Consider the following 26382-nt stretch of genomic DNA (forward strand, 5'->3'; position numbering starts at 1 on the left):
GCTTCTGCCCCTTTGGATTTTCCAGTTTTGTTGTGAATATGGTCTTCAAAGAAGCAATTACAAGCAGGATGGATATTATGAAAGTGGACGCACAGGGGCCTCAAGGAAGAGCTAACTTACAAATGAGAGGTACTTCCTGCAGTCAAGTTTGAAATGGGAGTTTTTTCTCTGATAAATTAACTGGCGTATAGAGTGATTCAACCACGGTCCTTAGCTGCAACCACTCCTTAACCAGCAGGGGTAAATGAGAATCGTTTTTCAGTAAGCACAAGTTAACTCATTTGTGTTGATGTGTAACTTTAAGGGTTAAAACTGTTTACCAACCAACCAGAAAAAGAACCAAAACCAATTCTTCCTTTTTCATTGTTTGGAAAATAAAATTACATTAGACTATCCTAATGGGCTTAAAGGAAAAAAGTGTCTATTGTACTTTGCATTTATATTAATAAATTGAGAACACAGCATTTTTAAGTAGAGAGTTTTCCAATATTTAATTAATTATAATATCTATGTGAAATATATCACTCTGTACTAAGTGTTTTAATAGGTTTGTAATACAAATTTCCTTAAAAGCATGCACATCACATATGGATGGAGTTGGCATAACACATTACTAGTTTAAATGCAATAATTAAAATAATCCATGGGAGAGAGGAAAGAGACATTTTAAGCAATTTGGGAGTCTTCTATATACTCAGGAATTTAGGGTCTTTCATAATGTAAACAAACCCCAAACAAGACTGAACACACTTGTGATGATTTTTTGTGTTTGCTAATACTCACCCCCATCTCCCAACAAAAAAATGAAACGAAATGTTCTGCCTTCTCCATGCTGGTGTCTACCATGCAAGACTGATCTCATTGGATTGGCTGGACTTGGGATCAGAAGGAGATGGGAGAACAGGAAGATCAAAGGTCTTGATTATCCCAGTCCATCCCTGCTTCTCCATATTTTTCCCTTGCTGTAGTCCTCTATGGGCACATTGCTAGGGTCCCTTCCAGCCCAGGCTGGTAGCCACTGGGCTCCAGTAACACTAGTCCCTCCCTCATAACAGCTTCCCAGTGTTGCTACTCGCTGGGTGCTTCAGCACTCATTGTTCATTCCCTTAAACCTGCCAACACACAGGTATAGTTCATTCCTCAAGTTAAGCCTTTTTGAGTGTCTTATCGCTTTCCTGTTTGAATACAAATCCCTTTCTGTAAATCAGTAGCTAAGGTGGGAGGATGCCTTATCTTTTGAGGCAAAAGTTAAAACTGTTTTACATTTTGCTCAAGCCATCAAAATGACATCATAACACTAATGGAGCTGTTGAAAGTTATGAGCATAGATACTTAAAGAAATAATACTACATGTTACCATTTTCAAATTCTTCTGGTAAACTCAACGTCTCATACCTTTGCCTATTATTACTCTGTGATCTAATTAAAGTGGCACCACCAAGCTAGGAACCTAGAGCAATGTCCAAGGATTTGTGCCTGTGTGGAGAAGCACCATCTGGCATAGGACTGCCTCAGAGCCAAGGTGCTCCACAAGCTGGAGAGGTGCTTTTAGTCTTTTTATTGTACTTGGACTGACTTACACATTTCTTTACCAGGTAGTTCAGTCAGCTATATTTTTAAAGTTTATTCATCTAAACTACTTCTGTTGCTGTTGTCATGACAAATTTTCCCCAAAGCCACAACTCCAAATTCTTCTGAAAACTTCATTTCAGAAATCTCATTTAGCTGATGCCCCAAACACTCAAATTGTACTGTAATTTTTTTTTAAGTTAGAAAAGTTCTAAGAATATGTCAAATAGCCAAAGAGAAGGGTTTGAGAAAATCCTGATAGGTTTTCATTTTAAAGGTTCATGGCATCCTTCAAAGAAATCAGAAGTTGAAGAGTCCTTAGTAACAGTAACCATATTTGAATGAACCTCGTACTTTGTGTATAAGTTTTTGGTACTAAAAGGTGCCCCATATTCACATCCAAGCAGTCTTCATGAAGATAAAGAAAGTAGTACCATATAACGATTGGTGGGAGTCTTTGTTGCCTCATTTGATCTATAGTTAAGTGTTTATTGAGAATAGATTTAAAAATAAAATAACTCAGAAAAATTGATCATTTGAAAACAGGTTAGAACTGGAAAATCTGAGAAGGTACCTGAAAAGATATTAAATTAATTAATTATATTTGTGAATGTTGGTGGTCGCAGTCCAAAATGTAGCAAGCAGCTAAGACTTTTAAATCTATTGACCCCAACCCCACCCATCATTTTGGAGCTTACCATCTAAAACAGGCTGTGCTACTGAACTTCCAGTGATGTGGCCAGGGGTTAAGAAAGGGCTCTACAATCCTGTCAACAGGAGAAAAGACAAGCCACCGATGTTGGGAGACTTTGAACCCTGATGAGATTAAGAGAGAACTGGGAGCCACCGTTTCCCCATTATTTTTATTTTTTATTTTTATTTTTTTTTGACGCCTAGCTCACAGCAACCTCAAACTCCTGGGCTCAAGCAATCCTCCTGCCTCAGCCTCCCGAGTAGCTGGGACTACAGGCATGCGCCACCATGCCTGGCTAATTTTATTTTATATATATTAGTTGGCCAATTAATTTCTTTCTATTTATAGTAGAGACAGGGTCTCGCTCTTGCTCAGGCTGGTTTCAAACTCCTGACCTCGAACAATCCGCCCCGCCTCAGCCTCCCAGAGAGCTAGGATTACAGGCTGAGCCACCACACCTGGCCCGTTTCAGAATTCTTTTTCCTTTGTTTTTTTTTTTCCCCAGTGCCTCCTGCCTTTTCCCCAGAGCAGGCCCATCCACATCCTATCTTCAAGCAACGGCGACAGAAGCAGGTGCTCTGGCTCCTCACTTTCATACAGTTGCAGATGCTATGTCCACATACCAACGCATGCTGAGAATCCCACACATCCTCATTTGGAGATTATAACTTCTAATTTTAGACCCACGATTAACACATTTGATAATCTGGTATCCCAGATAAATCAGAATAGAGGTAGCAAACTGGACAAGGCTGTTAGGCATTCATAAATCATGAAGTTAGCTAAAGTCTGACATGAGAGAGAAGACAGTAAACATTTTTTTAACCTAAGATCAGGAAGGGTATCATCATTGAGGAGCGAGAAAACAAAGAGCTCAAGGTGCTGAGGCTTCTGGAAGGACCACCAATACCCAGAGGCAGCCCAGCACAGTGTGAAATATGCTGTTGATAACTGTGACTCACATCTAGAAAAGCTAATTCACATTTTGTGAACTCTATCTCTTAAAAGGCAGGCAATGTGTGTGTATATATATATAATGCATTTTAGAGAGTGCCATATAAAATAATTCTCAAAAACATTTAAGACTTTGACGACTATGGAGGTACTTAAGTCAGGGTTTCTCCACGTCGGCACTACTGACATTTGCAGCTGCACAATTCCTTCTTGGGCTGTGCTGTGCACTGTAGGATGTTTAGTAGTGTCTCAGATCTCTACCTTCTAGATGCCAGTGGCAACATCTCCCAGTTATGACAACTCAAAATGCCTCTAGACATTGCCCAATGTCCCTGGTTGAGAACCACTGGCTGAGGTTACCTAGAAAACGGATATTGAGGGACATATTCACAGATCACACTATGCAGAGGAAGCATTCCTATATCTCTTGTATCCTCAAAGAGTTCAGCTGAAATGAAGAGTAAGTTATAAAACAAAGGGCCTCTCTGAAGACTTGTACTAGATTACCTCAGAGTCACCTGAGGTAAAGTATTGTATTGCACTCCCTGAATCCACTTTGCTTCTGAATCCTAGATTTTGTAGGGACTGCTCAAGTAGTAAGTGGTTCACCATGTAAATCAATCAGTTGATGCCAAACATGGCTGATACTTGAATTGCCTCCATAGCTTTTTCAAAATATTGATTTCAAGTCTGGTCCTTGGAAATTCTCATTTAGTAGAAGTTGGGTGAAACCGTGAAGCCAATAATTTTTAGTCTCCTCTCTCTCTCTGACCCCAATCACTAACTAATAAAGAGTTAAGTTTGTAAACTCCTAGTGTAACCTAGGGAAAAACATCCAGGCAGCCAGATTCATGTACTCATAAATATTTATTGGGTGCCCTCCCTGTGCCAGGGCCCGCTGTAGGCAGTGGAGATACAGTGGGAAAAGGATGATTGGGTCCTTGCCCTAAATAAACTCACACACTAGTTACGGGAGACAAACAATGACTATATTATATAATACCAAGTCGTGATGCAAACAATGAAGGCAGTAGCTAGTGTGATTTGATCCATGGTAACTAAGTGGCATCAGAAGTACTTGAGAGAAAGCAGTCAAGGGAAGGTGACATTTTTTCCTGCAATTTGAAGGATGAAAAAAAAGCCTGCCACACAAAGAACATTCTGGGCAGAAGGGACAGCAAGTACAAAAGCCTCAAGCAAGAAAAAACTGGTTGCTTTTGAGGAACAGAAAGGACACTAAAGTGGCCAGGCCATGGTAAGCTGGGGAAGGTCGGTAGGAGGCAGAGAGGATCATATAGGAGGCCTTGTTAGGCCAAGGTCATGGATGAAGATATTATCCTAGGTGGAATGGAAACCAATCAGAGAGCTTTAAGCACTGAAATGTCACCATTTCATGATCTTTTTAAAGATTGCCATAGGGGTAGCCAACCATTTACTGAGATGGGAAAGTCCGAGAATTTTATAGGGGAGGGGGAAGTGAGAAATTAAGAACCCAAGAAGACTTCATATAACTAGACAATAACATCATAACCAAGTTGAGAGTCAAGTGCATCTGGTCCAGGGTTATCACAATGTGGGGAGCAAGAAAAGTAAATAATAGAAGTTCATCACCAGAAAGGACTAAGCAAACGATGGTATTTGTTTTCAAATTATTGGCAGATATCTCTGCTATGCAACACTCAAAATGAATCTGATTTATCAATTAGCCATGGTGCTTAATGAATGGTTTGAAGGATGGGTGATGGGGCTTCCTAAGATGATGGGCCTTCCAGACCAGAAAGGAAAAACTCTGGATACAGCAGAAAAGCAAGCATGCCCTGAGGTGTGAGGGGTGGTGGTAGAAAAGGTATCCACAGTCAGCAGAGGAGTTAATTAAGGGAGTCCATAATCTCTCATTTATTTGCAACTTTTTTGTTTATATGAGAAGACAAATGATAAGCAGAGTGATATAAAAAAAATGGTTTTATAAAAGTGAATTCTGAGCTGTGCCACAGGTCAGTACAAGTTTTGCTGAATTTTCTAAGATGTCCACACCAACAGCACTGATGAATGATAACTGATTCATATCAGCATATCAGCAACAGTACCCAGTTCTAGGCATCTTCAGAATTACTATAGAATATCCTGTATTCAATACTAGTGAATTACTAAGTGAGCTTGATGACTTCAAAGTCCTTGAAAACTGAATATTCATGGAGAGGAAATTTGGAAACTTTCATATTAAGACCTTAACCACCCTGGGTGATGAGAGGTTCCTTGTCCGGGCAAGCAGCTTGACCCTTCCAGTGAGTTCCTCAGGAAGGAGTTAAGTGCAACGAGGGTACAGTCAGCATTTGATTACAAGGCTGTGGTCGAAAGCACAGATGGTGGGGTGACCGCACCAAACAGGAAGTGAGGTCAGCAGTGGAAGAGCTCAGAAGTAGACCAGTACAAGGGCGAAGAATGAGCAGCTTGGGGCCTCAAAAACTAGGTCCCACTGTCTGGATTCATGTAGTCATTTGGCACGTATCTACTGAGTACCTACTGGGCTCCCAGCAATCTGCTATGTGCCAGGGTGACAGCAGGGACAAGACACACGAAGTACTAGCCCCACTGAGTTTTTAACATTCCAGCAAGAGAGAAGTAAATGATCTCAGTCCAGGGACTCCTGACACTGACTGTAATGGACAAATGATCTGCCCTTCCCTGCCCCACCTGAGGGTTAAGGCAGGTCAAGACCACAGAAGAGAAGAGTGAGCCTCCTAAGGTCCCACTAAGTCACTAGGACAACCTTTTAATCAGATCTTTTTTTAACGTCTTTGAGAAAGGCATAAAGATATGGAATTGAACTTAATAGATACTTAGAAATTGGGTTTTGTCAAATTAAAGAACTAGTTGGTCATGTAATTCGACAACATGGATGGTCACATTAAGTCACTGAAGGTCCAATATTTGGTTGTTGGTTTCTTACTGTGACAAGGGAGGGTTAGGAGAGGGATAATTAGGTTCAACTATCTCAATTGTCTAAATGACTCGAAAGAACACCGTGGGATCAGGATACTTGGATAAATCTCTCAGTCTGTCACCAACTACACATGTGTCACCTTAAACTCTACTGCTCTGAGCTTGGATTTCTTCAATCAGGAAATAGAAAATCTGCCTAATCTACCAGTTGGATTTGAAGCTGAAATTGACCCAGACTGTGTCCAAATACTTTGCAATTTATTAGACAATTACAGTGAGGTTAATATTATAATGACCTGAGTTTCTCTAGAGGTGCTACCAGAAATTCACTGATTCATTCATGTCATCCTCAACCTTCACACACTAGTACCTCTCTCTATATGTCATCCAAACTAAGTCTGGCTGGTTCCACGTCCTAAGCATCTCTCAAGTATGCCAACTGCTCTCAAGCCCCAGCCTAGTGTAGGTCATAGTCTCACATCTCTCTGCGGCCCAAATGCCAGGATGTACTCTGGCTCCTCTTCACCCTGACTCCATGCTGGGACCAGAGAAGGTTTTTGAAAATGCAAATCTGATCCAGTCAGCAAGAGGCGTCAAAGATGACACCCAGCTGGAAGGATGGAGTCACCATAAACCGAATGTGGGAAAACTGTGGGAGGAAAGGTTTCTAGGAGAACATTAGCTGCTAACACATTTTTGTTGTGATAATAAAATGAGAAGACAGTTGTACTATACTTTGAAAAAATGTAACTGATTATGTAAATTCATGGCACTCTTATCTATTTAAGTGTGTGTACTTCACTCTCTGCGACCATTATGACCAAACATTTAAAAAGATGAGTGCGGTGTCCATAGTAACTATTAACATTTTCACTATTTAATTGTCTCTTTGGAAAACTGACCAAATACTTGGCACACAATAGGTATTCAACGAATGTTTGTTAAATGAATAGCATATAAGACACTGATTTCTTACATGCACTCTCACCTTGAATAAATGAAAAAAAGCACTGAAGCAAGAACATTAGGTACTTGCCCCCTAAATTATATTTCAGAGAAGGAAAACGTAGTAAGGACACATGGAGGGTAATTATTTTCCAGGAAGATAGACCAAAAATTTCAAGAACACAGGACAATGCACAGTGGGGCAAAACCATGTTGAGCAAAGCAAGTAGAATATTTCTGCTAAAAGGCAAAGCAAGCTCTGAAATTACTGAAACCCGAATGAGGGAAGTAGACAAAGAGTGCAGCATTAGAAGAGATAGTAAGCCATGGAGGGTTATTCTAATATGAAAAGCAAAGGATCACACTTAATAAACAACATTCTTTGGACTAGACACTGATTCAGGGTTGCTGAATGCTGCTGCTTTATCATTCTAAAGTATGCATAGGAAACGTCAGAGAGCCGAGGGATTTCTTTCAACCTGGAATCCCAATAAATTCCCTCTGGAATCTTCCTTTTTATAGTCTTGAATTAGAATATATGGACATGATGATCTATGCTAGAATAAAGGGCTATTTCTTCAGCAAATCTTCAGAGCCCAGGAGGAGACATTAGTATCAGCCTGACTCTAAGTTTATGATTTTAGAAGAATGAGGCAGTTGAATTAAAATAACAATTTAAATTTTTGTCATATGCTGGATGTATTTGCATAATCAGAGCAATAGCCATCCATAGAATGAATAGATAGACTTCCTTAAAATTAAAGAGCCAGTTCTCACCTTTCCTACCCTGCCCCCACTCTTATAAATGGGCATAAAGAGCCCTTAGATCACAAATCAAAGGGGCACCAGCACATAGTTCAAAATCTGGGAAAAGGTGTTGGGGTGAAGATGTCAAGTGGGCACAATGAGCACAGACTCTACCTCCTTCAGTGCAAAACAATCTCTGCTGAAAACTGGTTACCCTTAATACCACTTTAAAAGGCAGATCCTGGAGCTGCTAGTGTCTCCAAAGAAATGAACAAGCACTAGTAACTTACAAGTGTCTCACTAGGCATTTCAAGGCAAGTAACTATAGAAAAATCAGAGAAAGAGCTGTCACAGGTTCTTGGAATGTTTGCCTGGGAAGAGATCTTAACTATTTCCTAATTCAGGCCCTCATCTTTCCAGCAGAGGAAAATGAAGTCGAAGAGGCACACAATTTGCCCAATGACCCTGCTGTTGATCATGGAGCAGCCAGGCTGCACCACATTAGAAACCAACTGGGCCAACTGTGGCATCTCTAAGGCTACCACTCCTATCCACCTCAACTCCTTTCTCGAAAAAAAAAAAAAAAAATTAGATGTGAGGAGTGGATTCGGAGGACACAAATTCCAGACAGATAACTGTCTTTGCCTTCTTAAAAATACTGATGAGTCTTGTCAACGATCTGCCTACTTCTCTCCAAAATTTTTAAAGTTGGCAGTCACAATGTCTAATCTCTGTCAAGGAAAACTCAGTAAACTAGCAGGTGACAGAATCTTACAAGTGGAAAATAAATGTCCAAAGAGTAGAGTAAGCTAAACCTGCTGCCTGTCCCCTTCCTGGAGGGGGCATTCACAATCTTCATAAGTAGTACTCATTCCTCAGAAACAACTTTCTCTTTTTTTTTTCTTCTTTTCTTTCTTTCTTCCCTTTCTCTCAAAAAATAAACTTAATCTAGTATGTGGATTTGGTCAGTCCATTAACCTTGAACCTTGAAATCTTGAATCCCTTTCAAAGAAGGCAAACCCCATGAGCTTTATGTCTATTGTGTTCTCTGCATACCTGCAGTGCTAAGGGCAGTGCCTGGCACATAGTAGGCTCCCAATAAATATTTGTGGAATATTTGAGTCAACAGGAAGAAGAGAGGCCACCATGAGGGAAGGGGACGGTCTGCCAGAAGACCCTATGGCATTCTCTTGTGTTAATGTGCAACATTAATGATCATGTGCAACATTCTGTCCCACTACAAACTTGGAGGAAAAGGCGCACCCGGTTTCCAAAGAGCAAAGCGGCTGCACCCCAACGCTCCCTGTAGCATTTCTCCAGCAAGCCCACTCGTCACACACTCAGATCACGAAGCAGCCCTGCCTCCTGTCCAGTTCTACTCCTGTCCTTTCAACATATCTGACCGAAGGCTCCAGCCCCAGGAGCGCAATTCTTCAGTCCTGGTCAGTGAAGCGGCGGCAGAATTTGGCCCCTGGCCCCAGACGCAGTGACCAGGACGAAGGGCAAAGGGACGAGGACTCTGGGGTTGGGAGCTCCCTTTCTAGGGGACTACAACTGAGTTCCTGAGCAGGTGGCACTTTGGGGTTACGCACCCGGCAACCTACCCCCCACCCCAACCGAGGACCTCTGGAGATTCGCGAATCCCATCACCCCAGCACTATCCCCTTCCAGGCTAACCAAGAGGCGCCCCCTGTCGCCTATGCGCACGCTGGGACACTCACCGCGTAGTGTAGCCGGGGCTTCTCGGCACGGTGTGCCGGGTCCCCCATGTCGCCGCAGGGAGGAGCGGCGGGCCGTCGGGCGCAGCTGGGGTCACAGCGTTTCTCCGTAGCCCCCCTACTTCACCGCCATCCCGGGGCAGCCCTCGGGCGAGAGCCCTGCTCCGTGCGTGCCGAGCGCTGTGCAGAGCGCTCCTGGCAGAGCGTCCTGCCGCGGAGCCGGTGGGGACCGCGAGGAGGAGGCGGCGGCGTCGGCGAAGCGGGAGGGGGGAGGAGGAGGAGGAGGGAGCGGCGGAGTCTGATGCGATGGGCGGGCGTTTAATTCCTTCCGCTCCTGGCTGGTCCCTGTTGCGGCTGCCGCCAACAGCTATGGGGGCTGAAGAGACTGAGCACGCCCACGACAGGTGTTGGTCCAGCAGGCACTCCTGCCTCCTGCCACCCTGCCCCTCCCCAGGCCCGTGGGACCCTGGCTGCTGAGGCTGGGACTGCTAAAGCCTTCAACACCAGCCAGAAGGCGAGCTCAGCTCGGGTTTCCAAGAAAGAGAGACTTTCTCTAACTTTGAAGGAGGTGTGGGCCTGAAGCTGGAAGGCGATTCGGAACCGTCTTCTGGGGACCGCAGAGTTTCAGTTTTAGGAAAGCCTTCCTTTGGGAGAATCTCAAACGCGGGGACCCTTGGAGAGGGCAGGACTGCGAGGGGAGAGGGACCGAGTAATGCTGCCTAGGAACACTGCTGAGGGGAAGAGGCTGGGCTGGATGCTGGCCTGGCCTGGTCACTTAGGGGGAACTTAGTCCCAGAGAGCTTGCAGGACCCAGGCATGCCTGGGGAACCCCGCTGGAGGGGAGAGTCCTGGAGAATCTGCTAGGACATGAGGGCTGGCTTTGGAGCCAGAGTGGATCTGAGTATAACCTGCAGGGAAGAGGGCGTTGAAGCGCTGCTTTCTGTGTCTTAGTGCAAATCGGAAAACGACATTGCAAGGATTGGAAATAGAAGAAAGGTACATTCTAACTACAAACTGCCTAGCAAACCAAATCATTTTTAGCGCACACTGGAGATTCACAATAACGCCTAAAACTGGCCTCTGCTCTGAAATCTCCTCATGGAAACCTGCACTTTAAAACACCTTGTAGAAGATCATTAAGTTCCCTCCCCAGCCCTGGCATTCTGTAATTTATGTATAGCCTCCCACAAGCTGAGTCCAGACAAAGGCAGGGTCTAAGGCCAGAGTGGAGACTCCAGACTCCTGAATCAATCAATCCAAGATGTGGCTATAAGGTGGAAGATGGGTTTTGGAGTGGCTTGTGCCAATTTGTCAGGGTCCCACTGTACTGAACTCACTGAGTGACCCTCCATCTGCTTTGTGTAGGGGTAGGGAGGATGACAATAGGATGTGGTCCCTATGTTTGAGCCCTTACCATTTAGTTGAACAGACTTCCCACTGGCATATATATTTTAAGGGGAATATACCATTAGATAATCCCATGACAGTTCATTTTCCTGGGAAACTATATAGTTATATCTACTAAAGCTGATCATATGCTTACCCTCTGACCTAACAATTCCACTCCTAGCTATATAGAGAAATGACTAAAAATAGCCTCATTGTATAAAAGAATGTTCATATTATGTTTAGGCATAATCATGCCAAATAAAAACAATCCAAATATTTATCAACTAGTGCATGACAAACCAACTGTGTTGTATGCATACAATGGAATACTACTCAGCAATAAAAAGGGAAATATTACCAGTGACACAACAACATGGATTAATCTCACAAACATCATGTTGATAGAAAAAAATCAGACACAAGAGTACATACTGTATGATTCCATTTATTTATTCTGCAACTGAAATTCAAATGTTGAAGTGCAATAGGCAAATGTGATCCATGGTGATAAAAGTCATGATAGTGGTTACCAAGGTAGGTGTGCAGGTGGTACTGACGGGGAAGGGGTACATGGGAACCTTCTAGGGTGCTGGAAATGGCCTATATCTTGTTATGTATGTCGGCTGCTGTAGTACACCCATATGTAAACATTCACTGAGCAGCACAGTTCTGATTGATGCAATTTACACCCTTCACTATGTGTATTTTATACTGCAGTAAAAAATAAAAATAAATTTAAAATCAATCTGCTGCCAAAAATAGGAACTTCCAGACAGAGTGTTGGCTGTCTTAAGAGAAACTCAACTATTTGCTCAAGTCTCTCATTTTCTCTGCAGCTTGCCCTGCCCAGGTCTCCTTTCCTCTGCTATGTGGGAGAACAGAGCATTCTGTTCTCACTCATCTTGGAGGCCTTCCCTGATCTGTGACATGTCCAGGCAGAGGGGGAAAAATGACACACTAAAGTCTCCTCTTTACTTTCACTCTGTTCTACTGCTGAAAGCAACCTTTAGAGCAAAGGCATCAAAGATCCTTAGAATAAGGCAGAGAACCAGTATGAGCTTTACCATCCGGCATCTTTCTGGGAATTGCAGTCAGGGCAGCCTAAGGGGGACATGTGTACACAAATGAGATTTAATGACTTTGACAGGCTCTAGTTTAGAGACTTCAGCTTTACTGTGGTCTATTCAAAAAGATGAACTCTCCAGCCTTAGGACTTTTTCTTCTGTCATACTCACCATTAAGCCTCTGAAGTTTAAAATCCCTTTCCCTATAAAGACTGTTTAATTATTAATATATTTAAACAATATGAGGTGGGTCCCTGGGTTTTAAAAATCTTAACCATAGTCTTTTGATCATTACCCCTGAGTAAGTCACCTTGTAAAACTGGGTCATATTAGATTTTGTTTGTGTTCTACCTTTGAAAAATATATTAAATCACTAAATGATATTATTGGAAGCCAAAAGTAATCCATCATTCCCAAATTGTGTATTTACATTTTGGGAATAACTTCTGCCTTCTAGTACAGGAGTCCCCAACCTATGGTGAGTTGTATAATTATTTCATTATACGTGACAATGTAATAATAATAAATGTAATAATAATAGAAATAAAGTACACAATAAATGTAATACGTTTGAGTCATCCTGAAACCATCCCCCCCACCCCCGCCCGTCCTCAGTCTGTGGAAATATTATCTTCTATGAAAATGATCCCTGGTGTCAAAAAGGTTTGCGACTGCTGTTCTAGTGTATTTCTTGCTAAGTTGTCATTGTTAAATCAGAATAAAATTTTCAAGTGCAATTTTTTCTGTGTTTGAATGGTTTTGTGAGATAGGGTAAAGCATATAAGAAAAGAAATTATCAGTTCATGCTGTAAGACTCTTAAATTCACCTCAGAATGAATCATCCACCCCCTCAATTCTTAGTCCATTTGTTCAAGAATCAAGGCTTAACAAGGGACCTAGAAGATTGTGCAGAACTCTAAGAGTTCTGTTCAATCTTAATTTGAATTCCACATATTATTTCTACTTAAATATATTTCAAGGTATATTTTAAACATAGCTTTAATCAAAATTTCTTATTTGCACATCTCTACTTCCGTGTATCCTTCCTATATTATTTTATATATTCACTTGGTCACTTATTAAATAAATATTTTTAAGTGCTTACTATGCACAAGTATTGTTCTAGGTCAATTGAATTATGTTAACATGGCTTGTGGTTTCAAAATTCAGGTTTGATCTTTTGGGGTGATGGAGGGAGATAAAAAGGGAGTATGAAGCACATAAAACTTCTGGAGGCTAAAGATCATCCAATTTGTTGGTTAAGAGCCTGTTTAGCTAATGTTCTCTTTGGGTTAGTCTTTTTGTAAAATAAATTTCTCTGATGTTTATCATTTCCTCCCAGAGAGAACTTAAAAATAATCTCCACAAGTTGCTCTACTAACATCACCTTTAAGAGAAAACATTCATGCTAACAGTAGAATTTCCATGTCTTCTTGTCCCTCAAAGTTACAGCATTTCCAGGACTGAATGCTGATCTTTCTGCCAGAGCATTTAAATTAAAATTCTTGTTTGCATTTATGCTGCCTGCCTATAGGTTGACTTAAATTTTTCCACATTTAGTGCCAACTCAAGGGTGATTAATTTTTTCAGAAAAATTTCACCTAAATCTGTGGAAGCAATTCAACTTCAGAATTTCAAGGGGATGATATTCCATCTGAGCGTTAAAACCCACCTCGAATTGGAGAATGAGGCCCTTCTAGGAAGCCCAGCCTTACCATTGTTAACAGAGTGGCTTTGAGACCCTCTTGGATGGGGAACCTCCTCCCCACAATCTAGTACCTACACTCTGCCATACTACTGTCCTGTTAATCTAGCTTCTAGAGTATTTTTTTAAAGTTTTGAAATAGAAAAATTGATAACATGTAATGTACAGTTTAATGAATTATTATAAAACACTCACCCATCTAATCACTGAGATCAAGGACTCAAGTACTGCTAGTACCCAGGCCCCTGTGTTCTTCCCCCTTCCCAGTGTCAGACACTGTCCTATCTTTGACCAATTTTACTTCCTCCCTTCCTTTTTATAGCAGGGTTTCTCAACTCCAGCACTGTTGACATTTAGGGAATAATCATTCTTTGTGGTGGAGCCTGTTGCGTGCATCTAGGATGTTTAGCAGCATCCTTGGCCTCTACCCACCAGATGCCAGTATTATTCCCCCTCTGACAATTATGATAACCAAAATTGTCTTCAGATGTTGCCAAATGTTCTTCAAGTATGTCAGAAGGCATACTGGTTCAAGTATGTCAGAAATCATTCCTGGTTGAGAAACACTGCTTTTTAGGAGGTTACACATCCATAAATATTAGAGTTTCATGTTGCCTGTTTTCTAACCTTATATAAATGGATTCATAAATATATTTTTATTATAGCTGGCTTCTTTTGCTCAATATTATAGTTTTAAGGTTCATTCATGTTGCCATATCTAGCTGTCATTTGTTCATTCCCACTGCTGTCTAGTATTCCATTGTATGTGTTTACCACTATTTATCTTTTTAACTGCTGATGGACATTTGTGTCCTTTCCAATTTTGGACTACTGGAAACCACACTGCCTGGACATCATTATACATATCTCCTTGTGCACATGTGCATGTATTTTTATAGGATGAAAACTTGAAAATAGAACTGCTGGGTCATAGGCATGCATACTTTCAACATTATTGGACAATGCCCAACAATTTTCCAGACTGATTGTATTAATTAAAATCTTTATTTACACTATCATATAAATAGACTGAACATAGTTTATATAAAGACTGAATGTAGTTTAGAGTTGTCTCTCTTTTAGGTTTTTTCATAGGGCGACAAAGATGAAATTAAGAAAATCAAATTCCAGGATCAGGAAGGAGAGCTGAGGGCATAGCTTAGGACCTTCCTTGTCTGAAATCATGTGTCTCATGTAAGTGAAGAAGGACGTACAGCCCTTCTGGGGGCCCTGGCATTAGCAATGGATACCTACATACAGGAGCAATGAATACACTGGCTATGCTTTTGAGGAAGGACATTTCATTAGGCAGAGGTTTAACATACTGGGTGGGGGAGAATCTTAGCACCACAACTGTAAACATATGTGCCACTTTGGGAATTATCATTTTGCTCTACAGCCATAATTTCTTCCCTTCCTTTCCTCCCTACCAAGGATATGGAGATAGAAGGGATCCCATGAAAAATGAAGGGCTACATTCCTTCTTCCAAGTAAGTTAGAGAGGCAATTCCCAGCCCAATGACAGATCTGGGCCAAAGACTAGTGAATGAAGAATTTCTGGTGGTCCCAAAAATGATGCCTGAAGAGCATAGAAGAGACAGGGAAGAGGGAGGAGAATACCCTGGCACAGCCTACTACTATCACCTTTGGCCTCAGTCCCTAGTACAAAGAATATCACAAAGTTATGCATCAACTAGAGCTGAGAATGTGATGATCAGGGAATACAGGGAAAGAAGATTAGTGAGGATGGGTGAGGATAAACTGACTATTACAGTATGTTCCATTTGGTATCATTGGTTTGTCCTGTTCTTCTCACTTTGATATTTTCACTGAAGAATTGCTACTCAGTAACAGGAAGCCAAGGACAGTGTCCTTAAAAAGAACCTATAGAGAGATGTTTCCTAAATAAATGTTCTATTCAAGGGTCATTAGGCAAAAAGGAGAGGCCACAATCCGTTCAGCTATGACTTTCCAAATAACAGTTTGAGAATCAAAACCAACTTTTCTTTTGTATTCATAATCTAATGTTAGTCTATGGCCTTCACCCTTCCAGTCATAACCACCTCCTTTTGTCTGCATGGTGTTTCAAGTGTCTAAAGCCTGCAGAATGCCCATGACAACACCAACACTGCAGGTACTAGAATTATTGTTTGAAATGATAACAATTCCTCTATTTATTGAGCACTTATATCATGGGCCCTTTGTTCAACAAGATGCTTTGCAAACAGCAAATCTGAATCCTTAGAACAAAATGCCAGGAAATACGATTATCTCCATTTTATTCATGAGGGAAATTAACTCGTTTTACACATCTTATAAATGGAGTTGAAACGTAAATGGAAGTTGGAGCCAAATCTCTTTGCATGCCATTCTAATATGTTCCAAAGTAGAAACTCTTTTTGATAAGTTAGATCCATTCACTAGATTGCCAGTGCCCCATGCATATCTCTTAGGCCAGTGGTTCTCAACTGGGGATGATTTTGCCACCAAGGGGACACTTGGCAATATCTGGAGCTATCTTTGGCTGTCAAACCGGGGAAAGGTATCAACTGTATCCAGTGATGCTGCTAAACATCCTACATTGCACTGGATAGACTTTACAACAATGATCTGGTCCCAAATGTCAAGAGTGCCAGGGTTGAGAAAGCTTTCATAGACAAAAGAAATTCATCCTTTAATGATTTCCACTTAGAAGTACATCTCACACCAACAACACATTTTCTTTCAGTGAAGTGGGTCTTGTACCATCTAAGAAAACAAGGATAAAGTTCCCCAGAGCAAAACAGTAGGGGTGAGCTCTGGGACTTGTATGTAAGCAGGTTTCCACTCAACATGGCATATTGTTAGAAGGCTAAAATATTGGGTAAAAATTGGCCATTTGTGTGATCAAAACTGACAGCTATGGAGTCCTCTGGAACACTTGACTAGTTACTCAAAGACACCAATGATATAACCCCCCAAAACTCCAGGTTTCAGAGGCTCAGCAGTAGTATTAATGATGGCACCTATTATTACTGTGGTGCCTGGAAGTTTCGAAGCAATTTCATATATTGGTGCCTCCCCTCAATTAATCTATTGTGTGATTATGATGGGGAGCAGAACACATAAGGCAAATGTTAAGAATTTGTTGTCAGGAGTATAATAAAATGGGGAGAATAAAACAGAATTCCCTTTTCCTGCCAAGTCATTTAACCTGTCTGTATCCCATTAATCGAACAAACTAGAGAGAATATCCAGGGTGCTTCATATCCCCAAAGAATGCTTGATACATAAAGCACCAATAGTTTAGGGCCTTCTTTGCTTTGCTGTAATAATGAGAACCAACCAAAGAAAATTGCTCCAAGCTTAATTTCTTAATTGTTTTTTTTTTCCTTTGGGAACATGTTTTATGAAGGTGGTTCTCAATCAGGGCCAGATTTGTCCCTCAGGGCATGTTTGGCAATATCTGGAGGTATTTTTGGTTATTGTAACTAAGAGGAAAGGGAAGCTGCTACTGCTAGTAGATAGAGATCAGAGATGCTGCTCAACATCCTATGATGCACAGGAAGTCCCCCACACACAGAGGAAAGAATGATCTGGACCCAAACATGAACAGTGCTGAGGTTGAGAAACCCTAATTTATGGATAAAATTGTTCTGGTCAAAATAATTCTAATCAATCAGAATCTAAGCATTAGACTAGGACTTTTTCATTATTTCAACTTTGGCTGTCATCTTTCTTCACATTCATGCACACAGCACAGATAAAAAGATAAAAATATATTACCTGGAAACATTTTAAAATTTATTTTCCCTTTCAGAAGAAGACAAAACAAGAGGAAAGAGAACCAAAGGGAATGGCTAATCAGTGTTTCTGAAAGTATGGTCTTCAGGATCATGAGCATCAGCATCATTTGGGGTGGGTTTTAAAAGTAGATTCTGAGGACCTCTCCCAAACACACTGAATCAGAATCCCTTGAAGCACTCCACAGGATTGACATTTTTGGCAAGATCCCTTGATAGTTGTCAAGTACAACACAGTTTGAGAACCACTGATGCAATGGTAGTAAGATGCAGAAATTAATGCTAGACAGGCTGAGGTTATACAGGTCCAAGGTCATACAGCTAGCATGAGATGATGCCAGAAGCCATCCTGAGCTCTGGATTTAATGTTGGAAGGTAGAAACTATCCCTACAGTGTGTAACTCACAAGCAAGAATCAGATCCATTCATAGCTATTGAAGAAGAAATGAACGTAATATTTGGCCCAGTTTAGCACAACTCAGAGCCTGCTAAGTAACTTGCTACACTTTCCTTTGGTTTTTGTCAAGTTTTCTCCCCACTGTCTTCATGACTAAGAGTAAAAAGAATGCTATACAGGACTTCTTTCAAAGCTCTTAAGATAAACTGATTTCCATTAAATTTTATTTTTCAAAACCATAGAATTCTTTTTTCTCACATTAACATGTCAAGAAATGACAAATGTGTATGTAAATTGCACAAATTATTGTACTTTCGATTTTCCAAAGGGAAAATCCCTTCAGAGTCTATTGAAAAGCCTTCCCCAGAAAATAATTTGTTGTCTCCCATCTTGGCAAAATAATGTTATAAGCCACTAGTTCGCTGTTGCTGATGGGAAAGTCTGAGATTTGGAACAAAAGAAAGCTGTTTTGTACATCATAATAGATAATGTGACAACTTCAAAGCTATCAGTTTGCATTTCTGTAAGTCCCATTTTTGCAGTGAAATGATTGAAAGAACAGAAGATGTTCAGTCTGTGAAAGTTGAAAGAGTACATGAAGATGATAAATGATTTGAAAGAATGTCATGCATAAGAAAGGAAAGTCTTGTCCATTTTTCTCCAGAAGGTTGGATAAGAACCAAGGGTGGGAGTTATAAAGATTGAGATTTTGGCTGAACATAATAAAGAACTCTCTATATCTGACCTAGTGGTTCTACTCCTAGGCATATAACCAAGAGAAATGAAAACATGTCCACAAAAAGTTGTACACAAATGTTCACAGAATTATTCAAAATAGCCAAAAGGTGGCAACAATCCAAATATCCATCAACTGATGAATGGATAAACAAAATGTGGTATATCCATACAATGGAAGATTAATTGGCTATAGAAAGGAATGAAGTACTGTTACAAGATACAATATGGATGAACCTTGAAAAATGTATGCTAACTGAAAGAAGTCATTCACAAAAGACTACACATTATATGATTCCATGTATATGAAATGTCTAGAATAAGCAAATCTACAGATACCAAGAGTAGATACATGATTGCCTAGGACTGGTAGGATGGGGGGTTAATAATTTGAGAGAGTGATAGCTAAAGGGTACAGTGTTTCTTTTTTGAGTTATGAAAATATTTTAAAATTGATTGTAGTGATGGTTGCACAATTTTGAATATGCTAAAAACCATTGAATTGTTCACTTTAAATGAGTGAATTGTATGGCATGTGAATTCTGTCTCCATAAAGAGGAAAGGAGGGAATGAAGGAAGGGAGGAAGGAAGGAAGGAAGGAAGGAAGGAAGGAAGGAAGGAAGGAGGGAGGGAGGGAGGGAGGGAGAGAAGGAGGAAGAGAAGGAGGGAGGCAGGAAAGGAAGGAGGAAAGGAAGGGAGGAAGGGAAGAAAGAAAGGACTTTATAATAAATGTAATGGGTGCAAGAGAAGGAGGGCAGCTGTTTCAGGAGGTGGTGATATCTTCTCCTCTGGCCATATTTAAGCTGAGCCTGATTGCCATCATCTGGAGAGGCTGCACTATGTGGGCAGTTTCACTATAGGACCTCCACCTTTAAAATGTAATAGTCAGTGTTTCAACATTTTAGCTCCTTCCTGTTTCCCTAACTACAACATGAGTAGCACAAGGCTAAAGACTGGCTTCTATTGATTCGTTCAGTCCATTCTTTCATCCAGTTTTTCAATGCTAACTGAACTCAAGGGCTTGTGCTATTTCTTTCTCTTAATAATATAGTTGCCTGTTGCTTTAGGTAGAGTTCCCCATCATTATACTAAGATGAGGATTGATGTGCAAGTGATTTATTAAGAACCTGTTCCCAAGAGAAACTGGTAAGTTGTGGGCATAACATGGTAGAGAAGTAAAGGAAAGTAAGTAAGGGTATGATTTCTAAGGAAGTCCTAGTCTCAGCCTGATCTTGAGGGGAGCTCTGGAGTGTAAATTACATATCAGAGTTTGTCCCAGCTTAGTCAAAGGATCTGAGCTTTAATATTTTCACACCTGCCAGTCATGGGCTATGGGATGCCCCAGGGTGATGTAAACTCCCAGGTACTTCCTGCTCTTTGTGAGTATAGGTAACCTACTCCAAAACCCCACAGGAAGTCCTCTGAAGACGTTCACAGATGTTGGTCATTAGAAGCAAACCACACAGAAGCTGGGGAATGGGACAGGCACTCAGAACCGGTAAAAGACTTGGGATATTCTGGGCAGAGCACCAACAGCATCCACTACACTTATTTTTGTTGTTGTTTTTTTGTTTTTTTGCAATTGAAGTTACATTTTTCAGTTTATTTTTTATTTTTATTTTTTTTATTTTAGCATATTATGGGGGTATAAGTTTTAAGGTTACATATATTGCCCATGCCCCCCTCCCCCTTCGAGTCAGAGCTTCAAGCGTGACCATCCCCCAAACATTGCACATCTCACTCATTATGTTTGTATATACCCATCCCCTCCGCCCCCTTCCCACCTGCCCGACACCCAATAAATGTTATTCCTATATGTCCACTGAGGTGTTGATCAGTTAATACCAATTTGCTGGCGAGTCCATGTGGTGCTTGTTTTTTCCATTCTTGAGACACTTCACTTAGTAGAATGGGTTCCAGCTCTATCCAGGAAAATACAAGAGGTGCTATATCACCATTGTTTCTTAAAGCTAAATAGTACTGCATGGTATACATATACCACATTTTATTAATCCACTCATGAATTGATGGGCACTTGGGTTGTTTCCACAACCTCGCAATTGTGAATTGTGCTGCTATAAACATTCGAGTGCAGGTGTCTTTTTCATAAAGTGACTTTTGATCTTTTGGGTAGATGCCCAGTAGTGGAATTGCTGGGTCAAATGGTAGATCTATTTGTATCGCTTTAAGGTATCTCCATATTGCTTTCCACTACACTTTTTGGTTGAAAACTTGTTACGCTCTAAAGACTTTTTATGATTCTGTTCCTATGTCCAGAGGTCCTGAATAGGGTAGAAACTTGCAGCCTCTAGATATATTTTCACCAGGGTAAAGTATGAATCCATCTTCCCAGGTTTTATACAATCTGCCTTATTCCCCTCCTTACTGATAAGTACTTTATCCGGCATCTTTGCCCACATTAGACCTGTTTCATTTCATACACTGAAAATCTTCTGAAGTGGGTACCCTGTCCACAAGCACTATAGGGAATGCCTTACCAGCTTCAGCATCCCTAATGGCACCCCAAAATAGCATTGCTACTTTGCCACTTACTTTAAGGTTGGGAAGATTCCAAAAACTGCAAACCCAAAAAACTATCCATGACTGAGTATACTCATCAGATGTGATTCCTTCTCCTGGATTAGCACAAATAGGCCTAAGGTGCTGATTCGCAAGCCACACACTTCAAATTTTTCTGTTTTGACCTCATTTGCTGATTAATACTTTTTTGGAGGTGGAGATTAAATTAGTGCGCACACACACACACACACACACACACACACACACACAATCATGTAATCATTTAAACAGTGCCAGGCACATATAAGCTCTATTTTAATGTTTGCTGTTATCACATAGGTACAGAACCTCTCTCAGATGGCATGATGGGGTCTTTGTCCTCAAAATCATTCTTCCTGCCAAAGGATTTGCAACAGTTTTTCTGACCTATTTCAATTAAAAAAAATTGTTTTTATCTTGCCTTTCTTTCTGCTACTTGTTACTAGCACTTTCTTTTCTCATGTCCTCTGAGATTATCACCTAAAATGGGGTTAATGGCAAAATTCCTCAACACCTAGCAGAAAGACAGCAAATATTCAATACAATGAAAAATGAGAATTTTTTTAAAGGCAGAACAAAAAGAGCTCCCGGAGCCTCTTGACGCATATTTTGGTGGTGAGGAGAGAGCCAGAGGGCTTTGCTCCAGAGTATGGTTTTGTTTGTATCTATGAAAGTGCACGAGTTGAAATTCCATAAATAGAGGAGCTTCTGTACCACTTTCTATTGCTAATATTTTCTTTTCCTCTGACGTGTGTCCCCAGCATTTCAGTTCATGGTGAGTGCTTAATAAATGCATGACAACTGATGTTAGAAAGTGTTACAGGAGCACAAAGTATTCAAGAAAAATACTTGGAAAATACCAAGGAGGAAAATCATCATTCAATACATTTACAAAAACTTCAAAAGGAAAGCATGTTGCTTTTTAACCAGGAGTCTCTGAAAGAACAAACTGGTGGCAAGGTAATTGTCTCAGATCTGGCACGGGGGGGGGGGGTAAGATTGGTTTTTACGTTTTTAAGTGGTTGGGAAAAATCAAAAGAATATTTCATGACATGTGAAAATGACATGAAATTCAAATTTTAACATCCATAAATAAAGTGTCCTTGGAACAAACACAGTCATACCCATTCGTTTACGTATTTGTCTATGGCTACTTTCTTGCTACACCAGCAGAGGTGAGTAGTCACCACAGAGACCACATGGCCCAAAAAACCTAAAGTATCTGGACTTTTACAGAAAATCTTCACTGTCCCCTACCCCCGCCCTGATTCAGAAAACTGAAGTCGCACTTTGTTTCCTTTGATCTTTTCTCTAGTTTTGGCTTTCATCTTTTCCCTCCTGAAGTTTTACAATTCCCGAGAAAAAATATATCTTCCATGTATTCAATTCTATTAACATCTCAATTATTTTGTTTCATTTATAGCTTGAAAGCAGACGGACAACTTGCCAAAAAGAAACCAGCCTGTTTAGGTCAGGCAGACTTCCAAATCAGATTCTGCTGCTATATGTATCTGAGCTTTTAGAGACACATTTATATTATTTCTAGAAGCTTCAGGTAAATGTATTTGAGATTCATTTTGTCTGTAGGAAGCACCTCCACCCCCCATTTCTTCTAGAGCTATATAAATCATAACCAAAAAACAATGTTCCCTCGTTGTGTTTGTATTTACTATTCTCAAAGCATTTGATGAAGTATTTACCTCTTGCTGATCGGTGTTTTCTAAGTGTCATTGAAAGCAAAGCTTCCCTCGTACTCTCACTTGCCTTGCAAGGTTAATCCTACCTTTGGACACATGTTTGTTACTTGGTATCCCTCACTCTAGAGTTGAAGTGAGCTTGCACCCATCTGTCCAGATTCAATTACACAACATGCCACAAGCTCTGAGCCCAGAAGAACAGAAGCTTCTAAAACACCCATGTCTATATTTGGCCTTTCTATGATTCTGTTTTGTCTTAAAAATTCTAGGCCACTCAGAGGAAGTGAACTCCAATTGTTATTTATTTTTACAGTATAAACTTTTCAATATGCTGTGACTTCTGGGTTATGTCATACTGTATAGATAAGTACTTGTGTACGTAAAATTTTCAGACTAGTTGAGATTCTAGGAGGTATTCAGAAATCCAACCTATTTTCTGCACCTAGAATGGTACACATAGTATCCTCTCCACACTCTGAACATTCCAAAATGCAGCCACCCGCCTTCTCGGCTTCTCGCCAGGGGAGATGCCCTTTGAAATTCTTGGTCACACATGGAACATCATTCCTTTGTTTTCAAGGAAACATTTCCCACCGCCTGTAATGCCCTTTTCCCCCTACCAAATCTGTCACCTATCACTCCCAATAGTCTCCCTGGATTTCCTGGAGGGACATTTCCGGACCCGCCTCACCACCTTCCACTAGCTATCTCTGCTAGCTTCCTGTTGGTACTTCTATTAGGATGCTCATCTTGTCTGCTGCCTCACAAAACACTGTTCTCTTGAAAGACAGGGCTGTCATATTCACCTTTTTACCCCCAGAGCCCAGTCCCATGTCTACCATACAGCAACCATTTGAGAAATATTTATTCAACGCTGTTATTCAATATGATTCCAAAAGATGCAAACAATCAGCCTTGGTGGTTACAGCACCAGCAAGTTGAGAAAGAATCTCAACTGGAATCAATCACAATAGCAATGATTACTGCTTGGAGGAACCTGGTAATTTTTCCAACAGAATTACTCCTTGGGCCCAAACTTGACTGCTGTGCCCAGATGTTGAACATTGCAGATGGCTCGAGATTCTCATCAGGAAACCGTGATGTAGTATTTCAAAAGCAAAACTTTTTAAAATCAGAATTCTGGCCCTTAGGAAAGAATAAACCATTTCTCCAGAAAAGGACAGTCCATGGGAAATCACAGGGATGCCATCCAATCTCAGGGTTGCCATTGGGTTATAGAATAAATACATTAAAAGGCCTCCCACGAAAGAATTAAGTACAAGCAACAGGTAAATGTGGCACAAAGAACAGAGGTACTTCCCAACCACACATTGGTCTACACAGAGTTTAGGAGGCAGGGCTTTCTAATTTGGTGCAAGTGCAATCCATTCAAAACCCTTTGAAAAGGCTGTGCTTTGATAACTGTGAATCCCGGCTTCACATACTCACCCCTGTTCAAATCTGTTATCAGACACTGAGAACTAACTTCTTGATGGTTCCATAGTGAAGGGCCACCAAAGGGCAGAATAATCTGCTTCTTCTAAGACAAGGCTCTCCCAATGCTTTGGCCCACAAAGCAAGAAGCCCAGTTAGCCTCTAACCACAGGAGCTTGGCAAGGGTACCCTTGTTCTAACACCTCCAGTCTCCCAACTCCACTCTCCTTCTGGGGCTGCTAAGAGGAAAGGAGGAGGAACAGGAAAGTCATTTCCCTAAGGAGGAGCCCCCTGGGAAGAAGTAGTAACCCAAGCGCAGGGGCTGAAGCAGCTGGGTGGGTGTCACTTCACCTTCTACTGACAGATCTTAATTTCCACAAAAATGTGAGTCATGCAATTTTCTGTGTTTTCTCTTAAACTAATATTTGGATTTCTTTAAGAAATGGTCCTTTGAGGTGCTACACCAGACCTGGGAGGCCACATCACTATCATCTAAATGTTCCAAGGTTCTTACAAACAGTCAGCTGTAGTTTCTTCTCATCCCTTGCCAGCTGATTTTTTTTTTTTGTCATTTGAAGCATGATAATTTAAAAAAATCTCATGAATGTCTACACATATGTATTTAAAATATATATACACAACATATATATGTAATAATATATACACACATATAGTCTTAGTAAGATACATAAAATGATGTTATATTTTTAAATGAAAGATTTAGATAATTATGAAACATAAAAACGTGCATCTTATGTATATACCAGAACTTTTGGATTGAATATGTAGATTTATTTACAGTCATTTAAATTTAGTTTATAGCAGTGTCCTTTTTAAAAAAAATGGTCATCTATTGCCCTAATACATGGATTATTACATCCCTTTTATTCATTTTTAGCATTTTTTATTTTTCTTTCCTTTATGATTCCCCACTTGCATCCATGAGAGGGGAAAGATGTATCTCAATATGTCAGCCAAAAGTCTGGGTGATTCTTTAAAAAGAACTGGCTATTTCTTTTGACCTTCTCCTTAAAAAACTGCCTTAATTCCTCCCTTGGGAGGAATAATGCTTGAATCCCTTTGTAAAATCTAAAATTGATTTTTCTGAGAAGTGTACACATTTTATTCAGCCCCCCATGTAAGACTGGCAGCCAGCCAAAATTCAAGAGTGCAATTGAGGCAGACAACATTTTGCATACAAACAGCTCCCTCAGTCTCCAGCGCCTCTTTCCAATTTCACGAACTTAAGACTAAACAGAAATGGGGGAAAAATTCTTCCAAATTGCTTTCTCAGGGTGCATAAATTCTACATTCAGCTGTCTTTGCAGCCTTCGCTTTCTCCTTTGGCCAGAAAGCCCAGGGGCATGTGGTCTCCTCAGTGGATTAATCTGCTGAAGTTTGAATATAATCTTCTCATTCTTGCCATGGGCTACTTGGAACTAAGACCACCTAGTCTGCCAGACTGTTGGGGTGGATATAGTCTAATGCAAAAAGCTGGAAACAGAAAATGTATTCCATTTGTGACTGAGACCAGAATCCAAACATAGTCTCGAACAAAAAGGCAGGGCTGTTGTGTAGCCTAGTGTGGTGGCTTTATGAGGGACAAATCACAGGCATCGTTTTGAATAGAAAATTGGCTGACAGCAGTGCTAATAGGTTTCTATCATTAAAGAGATGTCTATTTCTTTTCTTTTCCTTTTTGTGGGAAACTCTTTATTGAAATATAATATGTCAGCAGAAAAGTGCTGAACTCATAAGTGCACAACTCAATGCATTTTGTCAAAGTGCACACCCCTGTATAATGACTACCTAGATGAAGAAAAGTCCCCTTCCAAGCTCTACCCCTAAAAGTAATCATATTCTGATTTCCAACATCATGGATTTTTTTGTGCCTTTTTCTGAATCTTAGGTCAATAGAATCATGCAGTAGACAGTCGTTTTTGTCTGGCTTCTTTCATCAATATTACATGTTGTATTGTAGAGGGGAAAGACATGCCTCTAATCCTTGCGTGTGTGAGGCAAAGTCATAAAATGTAACCAAAATGTTTGT

General features: G+C 40.6%; 1 protein-coding gene across 2 annotated transcripts in view; it reads right to left on the reverse strand.

The window, feature by feature from the left end:
• The window catches only part of ARHGAP6 (Rho GTPase activating protein 6), a 474180-nt gene that overhangs the window by 245823 nt on the left and 201975 nt on the right, over positions 1 to 26382 (reverse strand). Inside the window, exon 1 of one of the 2 annotated variants that reach the window (XM_012784833.3) lies at positions 9574 to 12583. The exons of the other annotated variant lie outside the window; for it this stretch is intronic. Coding sequence (XP_012640287.1) covers positions 9574 to 9621 — 48 coding nt within the window. The 5' untranslated portion in view covers positions 9622 to 12583. Of the gene's footprint in view, positions 1 to 9573; positions 12584 to 26382 lie in introns of those variants that run through there. 2 annotated transcript variants of the gene reach the window in all.

This window comes from Microcebus murinus, chromosome X (genome assembly GCF_040939455.1).
Source record: "Microcebus murinus isolate Inina chromosome X, M.murinus_Inina_mat1.0, whole genome shotgun sequence".
In the NCBI taxonomy this organism is placed as follows: Eukaryota; Metazoa; Chordata; class Mammalia; order Primates; family Cheirogaleidae; genus Microcebus; species Microcebus murinus.